We start from the raw sequence: 25,654 nt of genomic DNA, 5'->3' as shown, positions 1-25,654 counted from the left end.
GGCTCATCTTGTCCTCGGGCTCGGAAGTGAAGATGATGTAGGCGGCGTCCTGGGCCAAGTATCGGCCGCCATGGTGCACTTGGTTAGCCTCGTGGTGCTCGAGGTTGGCGTTCTCCGCGCCGGCTGCGTCACCCGGCCCGCCGGCTGGAGGCGGCGGGGGTGGAGGCGGGAGAGGTTCACCGCTTGTCAGCCGCTTCATGAAGTGGCAATCGCGGGTGGTGTGGTTGGAGGGGTTCTTGCCGCTGTGATACTTGCACGGCGAGTCGAGCATCTGCTCGAAGGTGTACTTCGGCTTCCACTGCCGGTCTTGCTTCTGGCGGCGGCTGCCGCCTGCCGCGTTGTCTGCTACGGCGGCTACATGGGCGGAGCCGTACCGGCGGTCCGGCTGGTCGCTGTGACGCTTGCCGCGGTAGTTGTCCCGCCGGCTGCCGTGAGAGGCGCCGTCTGCCGGCTTGTGCTCAGCCGACTTGTGGTGGTCCCGCCTGGAGGGAGCCGGCGCTGGGTCAGCCGTCGCCTTGCCGGCTTCTTCAGCCAGAGCGTACTTGTCGGCAATGGCCATGAGGGCGGCCATGGACTTGGGCTCACTACGGCGCAGCTTGTGCCACAACATGGTGTTGGGCCGGCAGCCGCCCATAAAGAAACTGATGGCCTGGATCTCGTGCACACCCTCGCAGGAGTTGCGCATCTCGCACCAGCGCGTCAGGTACGCGCGATCCGTCTCGTCCGGGCCCTGCTTGCACATCTCGAGCTGCTGGGGGCGACCCGGCCGGCGATAGGTGCCGGTGAAGTTGCTGATGAAGGCCTCCTCGAAATCAAGCCAGCCGTTGATGCTGCCGGCTGGCAAGTTGTTGAGCCAGTGCGGGCGGAGCCGACCAGCATCAGGGGGGAGTAGCGCACCGCCCAGCGCTTGTTGCCTCGAGAGATGCCGACTGCGGTGGAGTAGTCCTGCAGCCAGTCCTCCGGCTTGGCGGTGCCGTCGTACTTGGGCGTGTCGCGGGGGAGCTGGAAGCCGTCGAGCACGGGCTCGTTGGCGATGCGGGGCCCGAAGCACTTGGGGCAAGCCGGCGCCTCCTCTTCCGCGATGCGGGATTCGACCAGCCGATCGAGGCGGTCTCTGGCGTCGACGGGCTCGATGCGGGGGCCCAACCGGGAACGTGCCGGCTGGCGGGTGCCGGTTCGCTCTGGAGCCGGCCTGCGCTGGCGCCTTGGCGCCGCCAGCTCGGAGTCGTACTCCTCGTTCCGGTTTGGTGGTGGGCGGCTGCGGCCGCTGTGGCCGCCGTCCAGCCGGCTTGTCCGGCTTGAACCCGCACGGGTGTCACGGGAGTCTCTGTGCCGGCTTGGTGCGGGCGAGGCGGATTGCGCCGTGTCCCTGTGGGGGTCCTTGCTGGTGCCTGCAGCAGCGCGGACGGGAGGAGCTTTCGAAGCACCATACCTGGGGTCCTTGGTCTGCTCAGCTGCCGCCCGGCACAGGTCAGCTACGCGCTGCGTTTGGCGGCGCAGCTCTTCTCCTTCGAGGAGGGCTAGCTCCTTCGAAGCCGCTTCGGCTGCGAGGATGTTCTTGTCGGGGGTGTTGTAGATGGGCAGCTCCGCGGACGGAGCCGGCGCTTCCACGCCGTCGCGCTCGATCTCAGCGCCTAAGCCGCCTCCGCGCTTGCGGATCATGCCGGCTCGGCTGGGGTTGTTGCCGCCTGGCGTGAAGCCATGGGCGTACTCGAACTCACGCTGGGTGATGGCCAGCTGGCGCTTGGCTGCAGCCAGCTCTTCGGCCTGTTGGAGGAGGAGCTGGCGATGTGCTTCCAGGTCCGCCTCGACGGTGGCGGCGTCGCCGCCTGCGGTGAGCGGGGAGCTCAACTTCGTCCGGACTTCGTCCAGTCGGGATGGAGGTGGGGGCGCCTTTGGGCCCGAGCCGGAGGCGTTGGGGTCGACGTTGCGCTCCAGGTTGGGGCCGCGGTTGCGCAGGTTCTTGGTGGGGAGCTCCTCGCCAGCCATCATGACTTGCACGACGGCGGGGCTGGCGGGAGCGCTGCTGCCGGCTCGCGGAGGAGGGCTTGCGCAGCGCAGCACCTGCCGCGGGTAGCGTGGCGGTGCGTCGGTGGCGACGTAGACGTTGTGGCCGCCGAAGGAGATGACGCTGCCGCCGGCTGGGAAGGGCCGGTCGGCGAAGCAGCCAGCGTTGTCGCTGACGCAGTCGAGGGAGCCGAATCTCCAGATCAAGCCTGAAGCGACTCGCTCGCCGGTGGTGATGGTGAGGCCCGTCCGGATGAAGACACCGGCCGAGGATGCTGAAGGCCCCACGGTGGGCGCCAAATGTCGTGGTATCGTCACGGCATATGCCATAGGGTGGCTAACGAAGGTGGTTCCTAGGGGATCTCACGGCGGTATCCAGATGCGGGTATGGGGACGAGCGACACGGCGACGTACCCAGGTTCGAGGCCCTCCGATGGAGGTAACACCTCTACTCCTGCTAGAGTGTATATGATGATCACACAATACAAGGTTGCTCCTTCAGCTGTGTCCGGCTGCTCCTGGGAGGCTAAGGAAGACAAGAGTCTCTCTCACAGGGCAGCGCTAGGGGTGGAAGTGAGGTGAGAATGATCGATCCCCCGCACGAGAGGGGGTAGTGCGGCTTATATAGGCACCGGCACTTTACATATAAGACCCTATAGTCTACTGGCCAGCTTGGCCGGCTCCGTCTTCCGCTCCTTCCCGAGGTAATGACGTCAGGAGCCGTTGAGGCCTCATGGCCTGTCCCATCCGGCTGCCAAGGTCAGCGGTATGGAGAGGTGTCCCTGTCGCCATCAGCCACTGTAGCCAGTACGGATCAACGTAGACCATGGTGGCCTGTCCGGCGCGTGGCACTATTGCTCCACAGTGCCCCGCGCTTTACGGAAGATGAAGTCAGCGTGGACTTTGGGAACCCGGATCACCAACCCGGTTCCTTCTAGTGCAAGACTCGCCAGCCTCAAGTCGGTCTGAGGTACAAACCCCCAGTCCGATATGATATGGCTTGTAGAAGCCGGCCCAGCTACAGCATTGGCGGCCGTAGCCAGGCCGACTAGGACCTAGAGCCAGCCGGCTTCCGGACCAGCCGGCCACGGCGCCAGCCGGCTGCTCCTCAGCCGGCCTTTGCCGCGAGGCGGCCAGTGGCCAGCCGGCTGCTCCGCGTCCATTGCCCTACCCGGGGTCTTCCCCCCGACAGGCACCCGAGGATTCGGTTAGCCATGGTTTGTGAAAGAAAGGTTGGAAGGAGTGCCACCCAAAAATAAAAATAAAATGGGAGCCGCTCTTTGAAGGTTTGTCTGGCAAGGGGGTTAGAGTGCCCGCTACCATTCGTTGACAACAACAAACACCTCTCAAAATTTTACTTTTATATTCTCTATATGTTTTCAAAATCAAAGCTCTAGCACAAATATAGCAATCAATGCTTCCCTCTGCGAAGGGCCTTTCTTTTACTTTTATGTTGAGTCAGTTCACCTATCTTTCTCCACCTCAAGAAGCAAACACTTGTGTGAACTGTGCATTGATTCCTACATACTTGCATATTGCACTTGTTATATTACTCTATGTTGACAATATCCATGAGATATACATGTTACAAGTTGAAAGCAACCGCTGAAACTTAATCTTCCTTTGTGTTGCTTCGATACCTTTACTTTGAATTATTGCCTTATGAGTTAACTCTTATGCAAGACTTATTGATGCTTATCTTGAAGTACTATTCATGAAAAGTCTTTGCTTTATGATTCATTTGTTTACTCATGTCATTTACCATTGTCTTTGATCGCTGCATTCATTACATGTGCTTACAATAGTATGATCAAGGTTATGATGGCATGTCACTCCAGAAATTATCTTTATTATCGTTTACCTGCTCGGGACGAGCAGGAACTAAGCTTGGGGATGCTGATACGTCTCCGACGTATCGATAATTTCTTATGTTCCATGCCACATTATTAATGATATCTACATGTTTTATGCATACTTTATGTCATATTTATGCATTTTCCGGCACTAACCTATTAACGAGATGCCGAAGAGCCAGTTGTTGTTTTCTGCTGTTTTTGGTTTCAGAAATCCTAGTAAGGAAATATTCTCGGAATTGGACGAAATCAACACCCAGGGGCCTATTTTCACACGAAGCTTCCAGAAGACCGAAGAGGATACGAAGCGGGGCCACGAGGTGGCCAGACACCAGGGCGGCGCGGCCTGGGCCTTGGCCGCGCCGGCCTGGCGTGTGGGGCCCTCGTGTGGCCCCCTGACCTATCTCCTCCGTCTACTTAAAGCCTTCATCGCGAAACCCCCAGTACCGAGAGCCACGATACGGAAAACCTTCCAGAGACGCCGCCGCCGCCAATCCCATCTCGGGGGATTCAGGAGATCGCCTCCGGCACCCTGCCGGAGAGGGGAATCATCTCCTGGAGGATTCTTCACCGCCATGGTCGCCTCCGGAGTGATGAGTGAGTAGTTCACCCCTAGACTATGGGTCCATAGCAGTAGCTAGATGGTCGTCTTCTCCTAATTGTGCTTCATTGTCGGGTCTTGTGAGCTGCCTAACATGATCAAGATCATCTATCTGTAATGCTACATGTTGTGTTTGTTGGGATCCGATGGATAGAGAATACTATGCTATGTTGATTATCAATCTATTACCTATGTGTTGTTTATGATCTTGCATGCTCTCCGTTATTAGTAGAGGCTCTGGCCAAGTTTTTGCTAGTAACTCCAAGAGGGAGTATTTATGCTCGATAGTGGGTTCATGTCTCCATTAAATCTGGGACAGTGACAGAAAGTTCTAAGGTTGTGGATGTGCTGTTGCCACTAGGGATAAAACATCGATGCTATGTCCGAGGATGTAGTTGTTGATTACATTACGCACCATACTTAATGCAATTGTCTGTTGTTTTCAACTTAATACTGGAAGGGGTTCGGATGATAACCTGAAGGTGTACTTTTTAGGCATAGATGCATGCTGGATAGCGGTCTATGTACTTTGTCGTAATGCCCAATTAAATCTCACAATACTCATCTTATCATGTATGTGCATGGTCATGCCCTCTTTATTTGTCAATTGCCCAACTGTAATTTGTTCACCCAACATGATATTTATCTTATGGGAGAGACACCTCTAGTGAACTGTGGATCCCGGTCCATTTTTAACATCGAATACAATCTACTGCAATACTTGTTCTACTGTTTTCTGCAAACAATCATCATCCACACTATACATCTAATCCTTTGTTACAGCAAGCCGGTGAGATTGACAACCTCACTGTTACGTTGGGACAAAGTACTTTGGTTGTGTTGTGCAGGTTCCACGTTGGCGCCGGAATCCCTGGTGTTGCGCCGCACTACATCTCGCCGCCATCAACCTTCAACGTGCTTCTTGGCTTCTACTGGTTCGATAAACCTTGGTTTCTTACTGAGGGAAAACTTGCCGATGTACGCATCACACCTTCCTCTTGGGGTTCCCAACGGTCGCGTGTTGTACGCGTATCACACCGCCGGCTCGTCGTCAGCAGGCGCCGACGCGTCGTCAGCAGGCGCGGACGCGACTTCAGCAGACGCAGCACAATGACGCCGACGACCGCGAGGACGACGACGACGACGAAGCCTACGCCGTGTACGACGACGACGATGACGACTACGCCGAGATGCTCGCGTACCATAGCGAGGAGGTGAAGGACGACAGCGACGACTACGTCGCTGTCGTCTTCCACGAATGGCAGCAGGCCTTGGCGGAGGGCCGGAACTTCGACTTCCCGGACAACATGACGGACGACGAGATGGCGAAGGTCGCTGTCCGCGTCTCCGAGTACGACGCGCCTGTGCAGCCGCCGCTGCCCCGCTACGCCACCGCTGTCATGCCGTCGGGCCTGTCGGCGGATGAAGCACTTCGCCAGGCGCTCCTGGAGTCGGTTGCGCCTCCGCCACGCCCGCAGACTGGCGCCTCAACCGCCGCCACGGCGCGCAGCACAGGCGCTTCCACCGCCGCCACGCGCAAAGACCGGGCGCCTCCACCGCCGCCACAGCCGCAGCACTGGGCGCCTCCACCGCCGCCACAGCCGCAGCCTCCTCAACCTCGAGCACCGGCGGCGGCGCGCCCGGCGTACGCTCCCCGGGATGGCAACTGGCCTTGGGTCATACCGGAGCTCATCGTGCTCGACAGCGACGAGGAGCAGCACAACAACGAGGAGCAGTAGGTGTTTAGGTTTATTTTTTATATTTTAAGTATGTAAATTATGTTTCATGTTTAAGCCACCCCCGACGCAAACGGACACGCGGTCGATTTCGACTAAAAGGATCGACGCAAACGGACCGGGCCCGGATGCTAAAATGCGTCCCCGCTGGAGATGCCCTTAACTCCTTTTCGCTCCCACTGTTGCGGACTTGAAACGTCGTCAAGTCCGGTTGCAACGCGCGACACGATCAGATCCGCTGCGGAACTGACGTATGTAACCATCCGTGCGGCTCACGTCACAAGATGACACGTGTCCAACCTGCCACAAACCTTGTTTCTTCTGAGCCAGTCGCTCACCATCTACCCGCCTCACCCGATCCTCCCGCTAACCTCCTCTGCCCGGCTGCGTGCACCGGCTATTGAACCCAAAGGTCGCTGACTTATGGGACCAACGCTGTCTAGTGTAAAAAGCCTCGAGAGCTTCCCTCCTAAACATCTCGAAGCAGCATCAGAGCAGGCCAGCGACTGCAGCTCAGGGGAGCGTCCGTTTCTCCGGAGCTGGAGATCTCGAGCTAGCGCTCGTCCCTGCAGCTGGTATGTGTGCTTCCGAGCGACGAATTTCAGAATTATGCTGTTGCGAGCTGCGAAATTCTGCGTGTTGTTGTCTTTGCTTCGTGAGCTGAAGAATGGGGAATCGGAATCCATGGGCACAGAGCAAGAGCTAGCTAGCTAGATGAGATTTTACTAGCTCTGTGGGAGTACTGGCCTGCTGCACTCGTTGCTGCCTGTGCCGTTTCTAGCCTCAATTCTGGCTCTTGCTTTGCTTGCTTCTCATGGCCAGCTAGCTAGGTCAGCTCTTCAAGCTTTTCCCCATTCTCTCTGCCTGGTTCTGCCTCCAGTTTCCTAGCGTCTCCGCCCCTGGAATGGTGCTCGCGTGCTTCCGGTGGCGCTTCACCACGAGTGTGGATCTGGGGCTGTGCTCGCTCGCATTTCTGTAGCCGGAATTCTAGCTGTGTACTGGTAGCATGTAACGGGAAATCTGACAGTTGGACGTGGGAGATAGAGCAGGCTAATTCCCGAGAAATTCAGACAGACACAAAAAAAAACTGGTTATCAACGAATTCTTTTAGAAGAAAAGGGCCTCGCCCCGATTCCATTCTTGCAAATGAAACCACCATACAGCATTCAGTTTTAACAAGTACGCACCAGGAACACTAACTGCAGTGCCCAGGAGGCCCAAGGCCTAACAGAAAAACATAGAAGTATACAGACTGTTTGTGTTTTTCACTCACTCTCACAGGAAACATACATCTAGCCACAGGCCCAAACATATACACTGTCAGCAAAGGAACGAACCTAAACTACAGTCTCGGAGAGCTCCAATCTGAAACAGCGTCAGTGCACCCTTGAGTCCGTTGCCTGAACAGTAGCTGTAAACTTGAGCTCATTTTTTCTCATCATCCAGCTGAGACCCATCCTCATTTTTTATCAACGAATTCTATCTACAACGTGCACCTTATCACACCATCCAAGACTGCAGTAACTAAGCAATTCCACAATCTTTCCATGACAGGGAGCAAGCAGAGAATGGATGCAGGTGGCACCTCCAACAGAGACCGTCGTCCTACCAAGGTGGGTTCTGCAAACTGTGCTTCTTTAAGCTGTCTGTCAGCGAGTTGCCAAGATTACTGTTGTACTGATAGGTGCTTTCTTGTTCTCGGTAGCCACGGAAGCTCAGGTTCAAACCAAAAGTGCCACGGCAGAAGCCGAAGAAGTCAACTGCACAAAAGTACAATTCTCCTTGAATTGAGCTGCTAGTAATATCTCTCACCCTAGCATGTCAAACTTTACACAAGCAAACAATGCTCTGCTCTTTCAGGCCACAAGTGGAAGAGACAAACCCAGTTGATGCAGAGTTAATCAAGACACTGAGGGTAATTGATTATTCATGCGTTTTATATATCTTGGGATTGGGGTCATATGGAGTATAATAATCTATAAAGTGGTTGTTTACTCAGGAGGAAGTTGTTCCTTCCTGTCTAGCCGTCTAGTACTGACCGTCTGTTTGTTCTTTACCTCTTTTCAGGCAGGCCGAGGGGATGCAAAAACTTTGCGAGTTATTAAAGGTTGTTCTTGGTTTCTTTACTGCCACATGTATATTTAGATCTAATTATAAAGCAGTAATTATGAATTAAGGGTGATAAGTCTTTCGATCAATACAGCACAATTCACATGACATCAAGCATGACAAAGCTTATAATACTCTCTGTATTGTTTGCAGATGAGCAATCGGCACTGGATTCCAACTCAACAGTTCCTTCTGCAGCCAAAGTTAGCTTACCACCGGTGCAACCAGGAGGGCAGAAGCGAGCTCAACCAGTGAGTTCACCAAAATTCTCTCAGGGTTCAGCATCACTCTGTTAGAAAAAATGTAGAGTCTCCTTGTCATGACAGTTACATGATTTATATTCCTCTTTTGGTCTGTACTTCCTTTAACAGAAGAGGGCACTTCAAATCCCTAGAGCCCCTCCTGTTGCTGCCAATACAGGTAATTTGAGACTTCATTGGGTCCAAACATTTGAAATGAACATTCCACTAGGAATTGTAATGGGAATGTTTTAATGGTTAACAGAAAGGTTCTACGGTTATGAAGATGACGATGATGAGGATGAAGATGACTATAATGCTGAGTTACCGGAGCCTCTCCCAAGCTCAACTGAATGTGAATCTTCCATCCATCCAGCAAAAGAGCTCAATCTGCTCGTAGGCTTCTCTGAGCCCTAGACCATTTCCCTGATACTATCTTGCATTTGTGTAATTTGTTCACTCTTTGGAACGACAGGAACGTGACGATAAAACTAGAATGTTCTTATTCCAGTTGCCGAAATCTCTTCCTTTGCTAAGAACATCAACCACTGTAGTTGAAAGGAATGGAAGGTCCATAGTGAAGGAGGTGAAAGAAGGATACAGTCTGAATGATTTGCCAGGAGGGTATATGGGCAAGATGCTGGTGTACAAGAGTGGCAAGGTCAAGATGAAGTTGGGAGATGCCTTGTTTGATGTTAGTTTCTGTCTTCTACATTATTCTTTTAACATCTACAGTAGGATCTAGCAACATATCCATGTGTATGGTTCTTACTGCTTAGGTTCTTCCATTGCAGGTGAACCCGGGTACTGAATGTGGGATGACACAACACGCAGTAGCCGTGAACACTAAAAAGAAACATTGCTGCCAGCTTGGGGACATCGAGAAACGGCATCTCGTCGTGACCCCGGATGTCAACTCTCTGTTGAATGACAATAGGATTTAGTTATGTATGTTGATTGACCAGGCTGTGAGCTACTGCAGTAGCTTGGCAAATATGGTGTGCATATGGTAAAAGTATGAGTGTTAACTGCATGACATAACCTGAACTTGTAGCTGTAGCTGTAGTAGCACTTGTCCAGCAGTAGCATAGATGCTGCTTTCACCTGATGAATGCTCGGAGAAATGTTGTATATTTATCTCATTAGAGTAAGAGGTGCATGAATCTACGTATCATCTGAACCTCATTTTACTATTGTACGTGCTTGAGACCATGAATTTCGTTTGTGCTTGCACCCAAAGGTTTCCCAGATCAAGAACTGTTGCTAGAGATGAAACTTGCGTAGCTGTTCATTCATATGGTTAGTGCTGGGCATGGGAAAAAGAGCATACTAGCGATTTCTGTTCACAAAGATGCTCCAAAATAAGCCTTTTATTTTGGCAGAGTGGAGAGCACTTGAAGGTTCTGATTTCGTGACTTGCATGTGAAACAAATCACTGCCCTGGTATTAACAATGTTTTTAGGATTTAGGGTATTTGGTTTTGGGGGAGCATTCAACCAAAAATGTTCAACCATATATGTCATAGCTAGTCTCAACAAAATTTGCAACAGTCTAGACTCAGGTCACCATAAAGATGATTCTAAAAGCACAGCAGAGGGCAATCCAATGCAAATAACACACAAAAAAAGATGCAAGTCAACACACTAAATGGACAATGTATTTTTTGTATTGTTATGCTGTGACAAGAAATTTGACACCTATCTCCTCGATTTTTTATTCTGGGACTTGTTGCCCTTCGGTGGTTCTGGAGCCTTTGCTGAGGTGGTGGATTGGCTTGCTTTCGAAGAGGCACCACCAGCATTGGCAGCAGCTGCATCATGCTTACTAACAGAACCCTGGGCACCTCTGACCTGGACCCTCTTATTCCTCTTTGGACGGTAACTCGGCCTCTCCCTCTTGGGCAGCCATCTCTCAGGATCTGGGGGTGGCCCTGGGTTCGCTGGATCAAAGTTGGATATTTAGGCTTCCTCTTCCTCTTCTTAGCCTTTTGCTTTTTCACTTCCTCAGGAGCATCCACCTTCACGGCTTGGTCTACATGTCTTGCACCAGATGTCTTCTCCAGGCTCTCGACGTTAATTCCCTTAAGACCAGGCAATGGTTTTGCTTTCTCAAGGTCTGTGCAAGCTGAAGTTGCGACTAACCCAGCCAACGCTTCCGTGCTCCCATAGCTCTTCACAAGTTCCTCATACAGTTGACAAGCCTCTTCATCACGCCCAATTGAGCTTAAATGAAGCAGCCTCCCGCATGAACACATCTAACTTGTTATCCTCTGCAATGGCATTCTTCCACCAATGGATAGCAGAATCAAGTACAGAAGTAACACCATTAGAGTCACTTAGATGCTATTTTAGAGCTACTAGTGTACCAACTGTAGCAGGCATGTTGTGGATGCAGACATTTTAGACAGCAAGTCAGCGGCAATTTGAAAATCGTTTGCACTAGCAGCAATCTGGGCAAGTGCAATGAGGGACTTCTTTAGAATTATCAGGATGCTTCCCAGTATAACGGGTAAGAACTCCTTCAGCTTTGGGGACCTTCTTTTCTCTCACATGAACTGCAGCTTGAAGTAAAATAGGGAATATACTTTGGCCCCTGTGGACGGCTAGGATCTCCCGATACCCCTTCGTGGGCTAACTTTCAACTTTGATGGTGGATGGGGGGTGGGACAACAGAGCACACCTCCTTGAAACATACCAAGCAGTCCACTGACCAAACTCATGTGCCTGAAATTATACAATGCAGATTCACTATATGTTACTCGGAATGAAGCAAAAAAAAAAAAAAGCAATAGAACATGGATAAGCTAGGAAATAGTAGTGTTTAACGCTTAAAACTGCCAATAAAATTAGCTACAGCATAATGCCAAGTGAATGTATGTTGCCCAAATATAGTTAAATGAAAAGGATCATAGAGGTCACAATTTCTCTGCGAATGGACTGATTAGTTTGTTAACTGAATCAATGAACCTTTTTGTAAGGAAATCATGCAAATAAAAGGAGAACATATGAAATACTAAGAAGATTGAAGCACTGTAGGGCATATTCTTGCAAACAGTTAGTGAGAGCCAGGATGCCTATGTTACCAATCAAGCAGATATTTATATCAGCTTCCAATCACATGGTTATCTATACTTAATATAAAAAAAGAAGTAACGCTTCTTGCGGTATGTCATTTTTATTTCCAATTCTACCGTTAGGAATTATTATGCTGTTTTTTTTTCGATAAAGAGAATATATTAATATCAAAACGATACCAATTACATCCAGCCTCTGCAACAACGCACCACCCTAATGGCACTACGGATGCACACAGCCAAAAAAGGAAAATAAAACTAAGAAACAAAAATCCCGCTACAGTATCTCGGGCCTAACAACAGCAATACATCCACTGCCAAGACAACACCTGAAGTACAGACTCTCCAAAAACGACGCCTCCAAGAAGGAAACAGTGCGCTAACACCATCGTCGCCCGATCAAAAGATCTTAGGTTTTCACCCTGAAGATAGTCCCCGCTCTCAAAACAATGCCTCCAACAAGGTCATTGCCAGGCACAACCAGTTAAGGCCAGACCTTGGATTTTCACCCTGAAAGGTAGGACGCCCCCACTTTCATACCGCTGCTGTGAAGGCCGAAACACCAAGCAAATCCCTCAACAACGCGGAGATTTGAACCTCCCTTAGCTAGTCCTCCCCTCCGGCCTTCATGAAATTCCCTTCTTCCGACTTTCGTCATGGATCCATAGTCACTTGATGTCAACACAGAAAAAGAGCTTCGCGTCGCTCCCTCCAGAACCAATCGGTCGGAATAAAAGTATGGGTGCGCACGACCGAATACCACCGATCTAGCAAACTCCAGGCAAAAAACACTGTTACATTCGCCGGCGGAGCCTTCCGGAACTCAACACTCCGGCTAGATCACGAGTCCAGGCCTCCACTAGGTCTTCCTCTTCACGCAAGAGAGACCCTAGGACCACCACCTTTATTCAAGTCGGACCCCCACGTTGGCGACCGTCCCGGGCTGGCCATGCCAACCCTCCACCGGCGACTCCGTCGCCGGCTTCCAAGCATCTCCATCTCGCCACCGGAACACGGTGATAGATCGATAGATCCACCACCACCAACAGCAGGCCGACCCTCTCTGGCGAGGAAGAGAGTCACCTCCACCATCGTACCCAAGGCTGTTGCCCCGGGCGACCTCGTGTCGCGGGTGAAACCCGAGATCGCCTCCACTCACCGGCAAGAGGCGGGGGGGGGGGGGGGGGAATGGCGCAGGCCATGAGCCTGGCCCCGCCCACCACCAACCCCTGCCGGAGTGCTGCGGAGCCGACGGGAGGAGGGAGGCCGCAGCTCTGGCCGCCGCCGCCCATCCCACGCGCCGGCCGCCAGGGGAGCCGACGGGAGAAGGGGCGGTCCGACTCATACGCCCGCCCACCATGCATCGAGGAGGGAGATCCGGCCGCCGTCACCAGGCGTCGACGAGGAGGAGCCCCCGCCGCCGCCAAGCCCCATGGGACTTTGCCCCGGCGGCAGCGGCGGCGGCGGCGGTTAGGCTGGGGTGCGGGAGAAGGGTTAGGGCTGGGGTGCCGCGATAGTCTTTTTCTCTTCGGAGAATTGTTGGCAGTTTGGGTGTTGGGCGCCCGGCGGCGACCATCTGAATCTGATCCCACCGCGTCCGGCCCAGTTTCCAGATCAGGTGGCTCTGATTCGACAGTTTCCGGCTCGGATCTGAGGTCAGGTACGCAATTTGCCTCCGAATTCGATTACAACTCGCCCAAGCACCAACCACAATAAAGACCCAGTATTTAGAGAGGCCTTATACTCTCTGCTTACAAACAGTCGTCGGAGGAAGCAACAAATCGAAGCAGGGATATGGCTAAGCGGGCGCAGGGACAGGAGAAGAAGCAGGAAAACAAAAGGTCACGGCCTGATCACAAACACCACCTCTATCTGGTGCTGGATGACTGGGACAGCGGGTTCAGCATCCACAAGATTGACACCGACCAAGACACTGCTGACCTCCGCCAGCCACCCGTCCTCCGCCTAGTGTCACCTGTACCTGGTAACCCAATGTGCTTCGATGTCCTGGGCAGAAACATCCTCATCGCCACAAACCCACGTTGTGGCACGGCTCCCACCCTTGTCTATGACACGGAAAGGGCAGGACTGGCCGTCGGCCCTCCTCTCCCAGCTCCACTGCTCGGCGATTTTCACATCTCGGTGGCTGCTGCCGACATGCTATATGCCTTGACATACTACCACAGGAACTCCCTTGAGGTGATGTCATGGGCACCCACTGGTGTTGGCAAGGAGCAGGATCCATGGTCTCCAAGACCAACCATGGACTGGTCCTGGACAAGTGTGCCCACGCCACCGCCATTCAAGGAGGATGAATGGATCACCTCCTACGCCATGCACCCAGATGGACGCACCATCTTCATGTCCGCGCTCAACAGGTCCAATCTGCGATGCCGGACCTTCTCCTTTGACACCAGGCAATGTGAGTGGAGGTTCCATGGGGGATGGGCCTTGCCTTTCCAGGGCCAAGGCTACTATGACAGCACGCTGGACGCATGGGTTGGCCTCCACAAGGATGGTTACATTTGCTCCTGCCAAGTCGCCTCCCGCAGCGGTACCGAGCAGCCAGACTGGAAAATTGTCAAGGAGAAGAAGTTGTTCCGCAGCGTCCCCGTCAGAAAACAAGCAGCCCAAGATGCCACTCTCACCTACATGGGCAACGCCAAGTTTTGCATTGTGGAGTGTGTGGTGCGTGAGGAAGTGGAGTATGAGGATGCTTTTGGTGATTGTGATGGCTGCATGCTCCTCATAACCAAGTTTGGCCTCAAGTACAGTCATAAGGGAGAACTGCAAACCACCAGCAATCCCACCACCAACTCCTATCGAGTGTCAAAGTATATCACCTCTTTTTCTCCTACAGCATTCTGGATGTAGGACTAGCTGGTTAGTTTGGTTCCCTGATACTATGTATCTTCCAGTTTTTTGGATGTAAAATATGGTTTGCATCAATAAAAAGTTTACCTCTTGGCTTGTTGATCTATTCTTTTTACATGTCTGTCCTGGGAAACTTTTAGATGCTGACAGGTTTCACGGCCTAAAATACATGCAATATATCATACGGTACTAAATGTGGAATTGTGGATGACAGGTTCGAATATTTCCCCGAGATAAACAGTAAAAGCATTTTGTCACTGTAACTTGACCGGTAATTTCGTAGGTCTCCTCAGCTTAGCAGTTTTTCTCATTCTAGCATAAAAACAATACATGACTAAAGTAGTGGGCCTGTGGTCATAGCTTTCTCAATGAAAGATACAACAACATAAGGTGATCTTGTATCTATTGCCTGGATTGATCAATTTGGCAACTAGGTGCCCTAGATCCATGTGTTATTTCAGAATTAGCAGGATCGAACGATCTAATAATCTGCCATTTTACCTTCATCATAAGATAATATGGATAGATTTGAACCATTATGCCTATAACACAAGCCATCTGCTCTCCTGTGCAACGACACTCTTGTCAGGTTAGCACCGATACATAGGTTCACTGAGACCTTTATCTGCTACCTTTTCTGCCCAGGCATATGTATTTTACATCTTGATGGAACCCTACATTTCAACTGGCTTTGCTAAGGACAAGAATACCACCCATTAAAATGCAGAGCATAACATGTATACTGCCAAGAGTGCCAAGTATGTGGTACCCTTTTGCTCTTGGAGCTGCCTTTTAGGTAAAGAAAAGCAATTAGAACTGCCATAATATCCAGTTATTCACATGCCATAAGTTCGGGGAAAAAAAGGTTGTTCATATGATGTGGCAGGTTAATTTGCAAAACATCTGCTACTTTGCAATGGACTGAAGCATAAAGTAATTCCAAGAGAAGCATGCTGTCTTGAAATTGCGACAATGTAGCCTAACAGGTACATGCTTTTGCTGATTTGGAAATAATAACTTCTGTCTATGTCTTCTTTGGTATTCTTTTCATGATTGCATACGCAGGTTCATATCTTAGCGCACTGTGTCATTTATTTTAGACCAAAAGCTTCATATTTTTAGTCTCTTGAATGCAGTTACATGAAGAAAATAGAACAACATCAATGTATAGAACCAGAGTTGATGAATGCTCGCAAACAGACAAGATACTGAATTTCCACATAGTAAAAGTGAGGTTAATGCCAGAAACTTGTAAAGCTGTTTCCGAAGCAGAAGGGAAGAAAGTGTTATGTGAATGCTACAGTAGGTTATGTGAATGTGAGCAGTCATTCACATCCTCAGATGCTTCAGGTAACCAGCGCGTGAGATATCAGATATGAGCTCTGGGTGGGTAAGGATACAATATTTTCTGGTAAATTGTGGTGAAAGATGAGGCATTCACATTCATAAATGCTTCAGGTCACCTGTGAGCCTTTTGTACATCAGGGAGAAGGTCTGGGTGGGACTGAGCATGCAAATCTACTGAATTGTGGTGAAAAGAGCAGTTCACATCCTCAGATGCTTCAGGTAACCTGCATCAGAAAGAGCTTTTTGCACATCAGGTAGCAGGTCTGGGGCAAGATGCTTTGCCAGGAGGGTATATGGGCAAGATGCTGGTGTACAACTGTACAAGAGTGGCAAGGTCAAGATGAAGTTGGGAGATGCCTTGTTTGATGTTAGTTTCTGTCTTCTACATTATTCTTTTAACATTTACAGTAGGATCTAGCAAAATATCCATATGTATGGCCCTTACTGCTTAGGTTCTCCATTGCAGGTGAACCCGGGTACTGAATGTGGGATGACACAACACGCCGTAGCCATGAACACTAAAAAGAAACATTGCTGCCAGGTGCCAGCTCGGGGACATCGAGAAACGGCATCTCGTCGTGACCCCGAATGTCAACTCTCTGTTGAATGACAGTAGGATTTAGTTATGTCCAGGCTGTGAGCTACTAAGCTGTAGCAACTGCAGTAGCTTGGCAAATATGATGTGCATATGGTAAACGTACGAGTGCTAACTGCATGACATAACGTGAACTTGTAGCTGTAGTTGTAGTAGCACTTGTCCAGCAGTAGTATAATAGATGCTGCTTTCAGCTGATGAGTGCTCGGAAAGATGTTGTATATTTATCTCATTAGAGTAGGTAGGAGGTGAATTCGCAAAAAAAAAAAAAAAGAGTAGGTAGGAGGTGCATGAATCTGCGTATCATCTGAACCTCATTTTACTATTGTACGCGCTGGAGACCATCAATTTCGTTTATGTTTGCACCCAAAGGTTTTCCAGATCAAAAAGTGTTGCTAGAGAAGAAACTAGCGTACCTGTTCATTCATGTCGAAAGCATATGGTTAGTGCTGGTCATGGGGAAAAGAGCGTACTGGCGATTTCTGTTCACAAAGATGCTCGAAAATAAGCCTTTTATTTTGGCAGAGTGGAGAGCACTTGCATGGTTCTGATTTCGTGACTTGCATGTGCAACAAATCACTGCCCTGGTACTAACAATGTTTTTAAGATTCAGGGTATTTGGTTTTGGGGGAGCATTCAACCAAAAATGTTCAACCATATATGCCATAGCTAGTCTCAACAAAATTTGCAACAGTCTAGACTCAGGTCGCCATAAAGATGATTCTAAAAGCACAGCAGAGGGCAATCCAATGCAAACAACAACAAAAAAAGATGCAAGTCAACATACTAAATGGACAATGTCATTTTTGTATTGTTATATTGTGCCAAGAAATTTGACACCTATCTCCTCGATTTTTTATTCCGGGACTTGTTGCCCTTCGGTGGTTCTGGAGCCTTTGCTGAGGTGGTGGATTGGCTTGCTTTCGAAGAGGCACCACCAGCATTGGCAGCAGCTGCATCATGCTTACTCACAGAACCCTGTGCACCTCTGACCTGGACCCTCTTATTCCTCTTTGGACGGTAACTCGACCTCTCCCTCTTGGGCAGCCATCTCTCAGGATCTGGGGGTGGCCCTGGGTTCGCTGGATCAAAGTTCTTTGGATATTTAGGCTTCCTCTTCCTCTTCTTAGCCTTCTGCTTCTTCACTTCCTCAGGAGCATCCACCTTCACGGCTTGGTCTACATGTCTTGCACCAGATGTCTTCTCCAGGCTCTCAACGTTAATTCCCTTAAGACCAGGCAATGGTTTCAGCTTCTTCTCATATAGCTCTGCTTTCTCAAGGTCTGTGCGAGCTGAAGTTGCGACTAACCCAGCCAACGCTTCCGTGCTCCCATAGCTCTTCACAAGTTCCTCATACAGCTGACAAGCCTCTTCATCCCGCCCATGATTGAGCTTAAATGAAGCAGCCTCCCGCATGAACACATCCAGCTTGTTATCCTCTGTCATGGCATTCTTCCACCACTGGATAGCAGAATCAAGCACATTAGCAGCACCATTAGAGTCACTTAGACGCTCTTTTAGAGCTACTAGGGTAGCAACTGTAGCTGGCATGTGCTGGATGTCAGATATTTTAGACAGCGAGTCAGCAGCAATTTGAAAATGGTTTGCAGTAGCAGCAATCTGGGCAAGCGCAAGGAGGACTTCTTTCGAATTATTAGGATGCTTCTCAGCATAACGGCTAAGAACTTCCTCAGCTTTCGGGACCTTCTTTTCTCTCACATGAACTGCAGCTTGAAGTAAAATAGGGAATATACTGTCTTGAAACATACCAAGCAGTCCACTGACCAACTCATGTGCCTGAAATATACAATACAGATTCACTATATGTTAGTTATGTTAGTTTTAGTTAAGCAAAAGATCAAGAAAATAGAACATAGAAGCTAGGAAATAGTAGTGACTAACGCTTAAAACTGCCAATGAAACTAACTATAGCATAATGCCAAGTAAATGTATGTTGCAAAAATATGGGTGATTATTTTGTTAACTGAATCAATGACACTTCTTAAGAGGAACACGCAAATAAATGAGAACATATGGGGGTGGCGTTTTGACACTACCGAGCTCAACTGCTCCGGATATCTGGTCCGTGTACATGGGCTTGGGATCTGTTCCAAATTGAATATTCTGCTCAGATACGGTCCTATGGAAATCGCGTAGAAAATGCGAGATGTCCAGTGCATGTGGGCCAGCTGCAGGTGTCAATACTCGTAGCTGATGACGGAGGGCACCACGGCAACGTACTGGCCAACGGCCCTGGGACTCCACGTTTTCACGTTCCATGGTACAGAAACACAGCGTGATTTTTTTAAGCAGGCCACTGTTAGTGGATTAGTTCTAAATTTACTGCTCAATTTTCACTCAATCAACACATGTTGCAAATTTACTGCCCATTTTTCACCCAATCAGTACATGTTGCAAGAACAAAATCTTTGAACAAGATGAATAAAGTATTTGAATCAATAAAAGATGCTTTTGCACACAACTTAACACCTCGCTTTTGCAGCAAAAAAAGAAGCTCAATTATAATTGGAAGAAAGAATTCTAATCAAGAAATCACTCTCCCATCACTGCCTTGTATGAACAAACACAAAATCAATGATACACTGATACATGAACAGATCTGGGTGAATGAGGAATTTTGATGCATGGACAAACAAGTCAGATTTCAACAAAGAAAATCAGTTAAAAGTGAAGTATTGCAGAGATCTTATTTTCTCACAGGTAGAGCAAGATACGTCAGAGTAGACTGAAAGTACTAGAAAATTAGTGCACGAAACTTTCAGAAAGTGATCAAAATAATGACCAGTGTGAATGCCATTTCTTGGTCGGCACCACCTAACAGTAGCCACTGCCGACGGCAACAACAGGTTGATGTCTTGATGCCCAGGGAGCGGACGAGGATGATTGCCAGAACTGACGACGAGCATGATGGTTAACGAGGGAAGGCACAACGACGGCGGCGAGCCTCATGGTATCGCTGAGAGGCGCTCATGGCCAGAAGTGTCACAGCTCTGGGCAGAATTGGAGAGGTGTATAGCAGTTCGTATGTACAAGATAACAAGAACAGCCGAGATATGCTACCTTTTTTTGAACAAGAGATATGCTAACTAGAGCTGCATAGAGGACGCGTCCTTCACCCAAACATCGTCGGCGGAGAGCCGGGGAAGGTAAGGTGCCCGCAGAAGACATGGAGGGAGGAATACAAGGATCTGGATTGGGGGAAGTTTAGACAAGAACGTTCGTCGGTGAAACAGTCGAGGATATTATGGATATTGTTCCAGAACGTCAAGGGACTTTTGTTGTGGTAGATGAACTCCATTAACTAGGGGTACAGATATGGGCCATGCAGCAGTAAAAAAGAACAACAAAATTATCTATACAAAGTGGAATACATGTTCCAGCGTGAATCTCCATAGTAGTTCATAGTCTGGATTATGGGTTCATCTGAGCCTGAGAGCCGAAGCTGATTTCCCAGAACATATGAAATACTAAGAACACTGAAAAACGCTGTAGGGCGTATTCTTGCAAACAGTTAATGAGAGCCAGGATGCCTACGTAACCAATCAAGCAGATACTTTATATCAGTTTTAAATCAAATGGTTATTACTCATTGAGTGACCAACAACCAACTGTTGTGACTCTTGACTCATGCTAGTGATAAGTTCACTATAAAAGAAGATACTTTACAAAAGTTCCACAAGTACAACAAACAAAAAGTTCAGCAACAGTATGATCACAGATGAGTAATAGATCAAAACAAATAAAAGAAACAGGTAAATGGGAGATGGATCGATAATGCAAGGCAAACCTGGTCAATTTTATTTGCATGGAGGAGTAAAAGAACGCGCGCAGAATACAGGGCTTCTTTTTTCCTTGGGGGTAACTTGAATTCAAGGCTCTCAATAAGTTGCAACTGGTTTGGAGCTGTAGACTTCTCAACAAGCCGGTCAAGCTTCCTTAAGCTATCGGCAGCATCCTTTGTACCTTTCAGTGATATAAGGTTAGTTGTTGCCACGGCAAGTGATGAGGGATCTCCTGATTTCTTGTTTGTCATATTAACATAGGTTTCCATTGCTTCTTGAGTCTGTCCTTGTAACTGAAAATGCAGATAGAAAATTTAATTGCATGTAGCTAAATATAGGTAACAGGGTCCAATAAAGATTGGGCTACAAGAGAATCGACCAAATTTAGGTACCTGCTGTACATAAGCAAGCTGAGCAGATACAGGAGCTAATTCATATTCAATCTCATCTTCTGCATAATCTTCCACCATAAGCTCCTCCTTCCCGATTCTACAGACAAAATAAGAAATTGAAATCTAGCTAACTGTAGGAACTTAATAGACTTGCCAATGGTGTGACTTATCCAGAATTAGATACACAGAATTATGGGAAAGAGTGGAAGTGTGAAACTACTGGACCAACGAACTAATCAAACTTTTACTGGCCACCAAGCCTCTAATCTTACAAGAGAAACAGTATTGATTGGATTATCGGTTCAATAAGCCAGGAGTATGCATTCATTTGAGATATAAGTTTGCCAGCAAAATCACCTTTTCGCCAAGTCCAGCTGCTCTTCAGCTTCTGGATACTTCTTATTTTCTATCAAGGTGCAAGCAGAATTATATGCAAGCTCAAAGCTCCTAGCATCTCTGAGCGCTCTAGTGGTAAGATCAACCTTTTGCGCCTTCATGGCTGCCTGTACTTCAGAAGCCCTTCCGGCTGCAATCAGAGCAGCGATGGTATTTATCTTAAGATCCATTGAGTCAATCTTAAATTTTTGAAGCTTCTCATAGCTATTCAAGCAATCAGTCATTCTTGCTAGTCGGTAATAGATCTGGGATTCTAACTGGAGAACAGCAGCTGTTTCTTCTTGGCCATTCAATATTTCCAAAGCTTCTTGCAATTTGTTCTGCCTGTAGTAGCAGTATGCCTGAATATAGATAAAAATAATACTATTCAGCGGATTTGCACATCCTAGTCCTTTTATACCAGCAAATAAATGTCCTAGTATTCAAGATTTATAAAAACTACAATGAAAAAACTACTATTAGTCTATGGGAAAGTAGAGATCCTAAAGAAATGTCGAAGATCTACACTTAAGTGACAATGGAATCCAATCTTAGTTCATCAGCCTTTGTACTGCTACCCAACATGAAAGTAAATCCTCGTTATGTTTTAGTATTAGCTATCAACTAGGCTGCCGGCATTGCTGAGCAAAACCTTGTCACCTAATGCTTCGTATAAGTAAAAAAGTAAATCATACAGGCATACAAAAAAAATCAAAAGAGATCAGCATATTGATATTTTCAACTGGATGATAATCATCAATTAAGGAGTAAAATGACCATGTTCACCCCATAACAGTCTGATCTAAAAAAACAGTTGCAGCTGCTCAGTACCAGAACATACAAAGAAACGTCTAATAAAAATGTACAAATCTCATGCGATTATGGACTCTTTGCGCTCATTTGAACCTCAAAATTTAAATTTAAGTTAGACAAGCATAATAATTGAAAATGCCATCAGAAGTATTTAAGTTGCCGGGCCACAGCTTCTTGCCAGGCTGCAAACAACTCTTCAGTGTGCATTGGAAGTTTATGATTGCACATGGAATTCATCAGTGTGCATTACAAAACCCAATAGCAAGCTTTGTTAAACAATGTTGTTCTCTATAACAAAACTTTATATGCAGTGTTGCCAGCATCATGCCTAGCAATCTATCGGACATTAAACAACTTTTGATATTCAAAGGTAAACTTTTTGCTCATCATCACCCAGATCGCCAAAATTTTACCTTCATCAGGTATAAAAAAAGTCAAAGAAGAGGAAACCTATTTGTCTATGGGAAACTAGAGATCCTAAAGAAATGTCAAAGATCAAGTGATCAACGCTTAGGTGAGATCGGAATGCAATCTTAGTTCATCACCCATTATGCTGCTATCCGGCATGATAGTGAATTCTGGCTATGTTTTCATAGTAGCTATCAACTAGGCTGCCTGCATTGCTGAACAAAACATTGTCACCTAATGCTTCATATCAGCACAGTAGATCATACAGGCAAAGAGAGAATAAAAAGATCTCTTCATATTAAGAATTTTGAACTGGGTGTGAATTATCAATTAAGGAGTAAAAAGCCTATGTTCACCCGTAACAACCTGATCAAGACAGACAGAGAACGTAAGAGGAAAATGTGCAAAATTCCATGCAATGATGGACTCTTTGCCCTCACTAGAACCTCAGAATTATAAATTTAAGTTAGACAAGCATAATAAAATAATACTTCACCACAAGTATTCAGCTTGCAGGGCTATATGTTATTGCCAGACCGCAAACACCTCTTGCGGTGTGCATTGCAAGTGAGTGCACATGGATTTTGTAAGTACGCAACGAGCCAGCAATCAACTGTATTACAATTCTCAATAGCCAAATGTTGTTATGCAATGTTGCTCTCTAGTAGATAAAATGATACACGGTGGTGCCAGAATCGTGGCTAGCAATCTACCGAACATTAAACTGTTTTTGATATTCGAAGCTTCAAAGATGGTTCAGAGACTTTCCGCTTGGTCATCACCAAGCGGGTCTGACTGCTCCCAGATCCCAAAACCGCAGCCTACCGATCCACGCAGTAGCGACAGCAAGCGAGCACAGACAGATCCAGCGCGCAGTAGCAAGGGGTGGGAGGATGAAGGTGCGTCACCTTATAGTAGCTGAGGTCGATGGGGAGGCGGTCGGCGGCGCGGATGGCCGCGAGCGCCTTGTCGGTGGCGTCGGACTTGATGTGCGCCACCACCTTGCACCGCACCGCGTCCTCGTCGCCCGGCGCCGCCGCGAGAACTGCAGGATTAGCCGCGGGGGGTCAGGGTTTAGGGCATCATGGCACCGGAAGCACGTCGGGGGGAGAGGAGGAGGGAGGAGGGAGGATGTGCGGTGCCTGACCTTGGTCGGCGACCTTGACGGCCTGGGGGAACTCGCCGGCCTCGATGTGGCGGTGGAGCGCCGAGAAGAGGTCCTCCACGGCGGCTGGCTCCGCGGCGGCCGCCGCCGCCGCCGCGGCCTTGGATTTGGGCGGCATCGTGATGTGGTTCGGTCGGGGAGGAGACGGCGAGACGTGGGCGGATTGTGCGAGGAAAAACCAGGCGGTTCACTGGGTGCGTTTGGTTAGACCGAACCGGGCCGCTCCCCTATTTGACGCTTGAAGCGAAGGGTGTGCAGCTTTCGCGTCGAGGCTCCTGGGTGGGCCGGCCCAATTCCAGCGCCGCTCCGCTCTAGCTCTGGCCGTTCGACTCTTCGGAATTCATGGTCGTACTTTTCAAACTGCTGGACACCCAAAGCAACTGGCATTCATCAAACTAAAAAACTTCAAAAGAAGAAAAAAAATCAGATTTTAATTTTTTAAAATTTTAAATATTCGAAAATTGTTCAAATCCGTAAATTTTTCAAAAATTGAAAAGTTCAAATTCGAAAATTGTTCAAATCCGAAAATGTTTGAAATTTTAAAAATGGTTAAAATTCCAAAATATTCAAATCCGAAAATATTCAAAATGTTAAAAATTTCAGGTTCAAAAATTATTCATATCCAAAAAAAATTCAAAATTTAAAAAATGTTCAAAATTTGAATAAAAGTTAACAAATTTTCGAAATATATGAAAAAATCAGATTTTAAAAATAAAAAGGAAACAAAAACAAAAATAAGAAAAAAATTAAAACAAAAAGGAAAAAACTGTTCAAAAGTTGGTCTCGCGTCCGTTTGCTTTGCCCCATTGGAGATGCCCATTTCTCTCTCACGGAGCACTAGGACAGCTCGCAACCCGGCGGCGCAACAAGGGCGGCTTTCGAACCACCGGTCAATGTTGATCGTCTTCTGGACAGTGGAGACCAGACCAGAAATTCTCTTCAAATTAGCACCTTTGAACGACAACGAGTCCTTCAAGTTCAACCATTGTGCAACCAACGAATCCAAACTTTCTCTAGATTTCTAAACCTTTTTTTCATAGCGGATCGTCACGAAATCAACGAAAATTGGGACCGATGAAAATAAAAACTTCAAGATAGCCGGCTTCTCGCTTTAGGTGGCCGGTCTAACGTGCCAGCTCGTCAATAGGAGCATCAACAATGTGTAGATTATGGGAGGCGCGTCAACCATGAGAATAACATGCGCTTTTCATTTACAGGCAGAAGCGTCAACCGAAGATCTCGATCAGTTAGATGGGTGGCAAACATCCCCTTGAATTGTCGAGGGTAACCAAGCAGCTTCGTGACCGATGATACAGTGAGGCTGCTACTAACTCGGCGGTATCTGGATGTGTTCGTTGGATGCATCACTGTCAGTTCTGTCTTAATTAAGAGTCCAGACTAGTAAACGCTATCCAAACTTACAGCCGATGAAGGTTGGTATTTTGCAAGTTGCACAGATTAGTCCCAAAAAAGCAAATCTAGTGTGTTGATCTAAAGGGAAAATGATGCACACTAATACCTACAACACCCCGCCAAAAAATAAAGATGACCAGAGAGGATGATCTCGCTCTGTTAGCATCACTCAGAACAGTTAACTGATGGAAACCATACGGTGGCTTTCCACCTTGACCTGTTCCTGGAGAAAGAAGCAGTCGTCATGATCCCAGGATAGAGTTTGTGTTTGATGATGGAAGCGCTCTAATCTAGTCTCTCGGAAAAAAAATGCGTTAGGTAAGCTGTCAGGTCAAGTTATCTCTGACGGAAGCGCGACAGGCTAGTTGACAACGAATGTAACCATGAGGACAGGCTTCTGGATGAAGAAGTGACAGAATAATCCGCTATCTATATCTGCTTGCACACAAAAAATAAATCTTCTTGAGGATAATGTGACAAACGTTGGGAGGCATGAATATGACCAAACTGAAGTTTTACATGCTGCACATATGATGTACTTCAGCTTCAGTTATGGCTAACGGTATAGACATGGAGCAAATCGAGTATAGCTGAAGAAAGGATCGTCTCGGCCGGAGAACTTCAGCAGAACTATTGAGTTATGAGATACAGTGCATGTATGCCTTTCGAATGAAGCTTTAATTTCTTTGTTCAAGCAAGTCCTAATCCCGTCTGTTACTGTTAAACCGTCATGGTGTGGCCGTGCCAGCTTCAGAAACTTGCCGTGGCGAACCAAGCTTGCCTTCAGCTCCAGCACGGCAGCACGTCACCGGTTTTCCCCAGATAAGAACCGCAGGGGCCAATATTCGCAT

General features: G+C 48.2%; 3 protein-coding genes and 1 long non-coding RNA gene across 4 annotated transcripts; 3 read left to right on the top strand and 1 right to left on the bottom strand.

Moving 5' to 3' along the window:
- The first annotated feature begins 6,633 nt into the window (after positions 1-6,633).
- LOC127345122 (uncharacterized) lies at positions 6,634-9,778 on the top strand. Its single transcript, XM_051371556.1, has 10 exons — positions 6,634-6,772; positions 7,752-7,810; positions 7,903-7,967; positions 8,058-8,112; positions 8,265-8,304; positions 8,460-8,557; positions 8,678-8,726; positions 8,811-8,941; positions 9,021-9,239; positions 9,340-9,778. The coding sequence occupies exons 2-10, from the start codon at positions 7,766-7,768 to the stop codon at positions 9,487-9,489; spliced, it is 852 nt and encodes a 283-aa protein (XP_051227516.1). The 5' UTR covers positions 6,634-6,772; positions 7,752-7,765; the 3' UTR covers positions 9,490-9,778.
- Positions 9,779-13,156: 3,378 nt separating this feature from the next.
- On the top strand, positions 13,157-14,837 carry LOC127345121 (uncharacterized). Its single transcript, XM_051371554.2, has 2 exons — positions 13,157-13,278; positions 13,380-14,837. Exon 2 carries the CDS (start codon positions 13,413-13,415, stop codon positions 14,490-14,492), a length of 1,080 nt encoding a protein of 359 aa, XP_051227514.1. The 5' UTR covers positions 13,157-13,278; positions 13,380-13,412; the 3' UTR covers positions 14,493-14,837.
- Positions 14,838-16,563: 1,726 nt separating this feature from the next.
- Positions 16,564-16,764, top strand: LOC139838611 (uncharacterized). Its single transcript, XR_011756144.1, has 2 exons — positions 16,564-16,675; positions 16,718-16,764. It is a non-coding gene; the product is annotated as an uncharacterized lncRNA (long non-coding RNA).
- Positions 16,765-17,069: 305 nt separating this feature from the next.
- On the bottom strand, positions 17,070-23,528 carry LOC127345120 (uncharacterized). Its single transcript, XM_051371553.2, has 6 exons — positions 23,373-23,528; positions 23,134-23,270; positions 20,987-21,366; positions 20,630-20,726; positions 20,243-20,530; positions 17,070-18,231 (listed from the first exon to the last, which is right to left on the bottom strand). Exons 1-6 carry the CDS (start codon positions 23,506-23,508, stop codon positions 17,275-17,277), a joined length of 1,995 nt encoding a protein of 664 aa, XP_051227513.1. The 5' UTR covers positions 23,509-23,528; the 3' UTR covers positions 17,070-17,274.
- Between the last annotated feature and the right edge of the window lie 2,126 nt (positions 23,529-25,654).

This window comes from Lolium perenne, chromosome 3 (genome assembly GCF_019359855.2).
Source record: "Lolium perenne isolate Kyuss_39 chromosome 3, Kyuss_2.0, whole genome shotgun sequence".
NCBI classification, from domain to species: domain Eukaryota; kingdom Viridiplantae; phylum Streptophyta; class Magnoliopsida; order Poales; family Poaceae; genus Lolium; species Lolium perenne.
The sequence above is the reverse complement of the archived record's forward strand: the minus strand, read 5'-3'. Positions and strand labels throughout refer to the sequence as shown.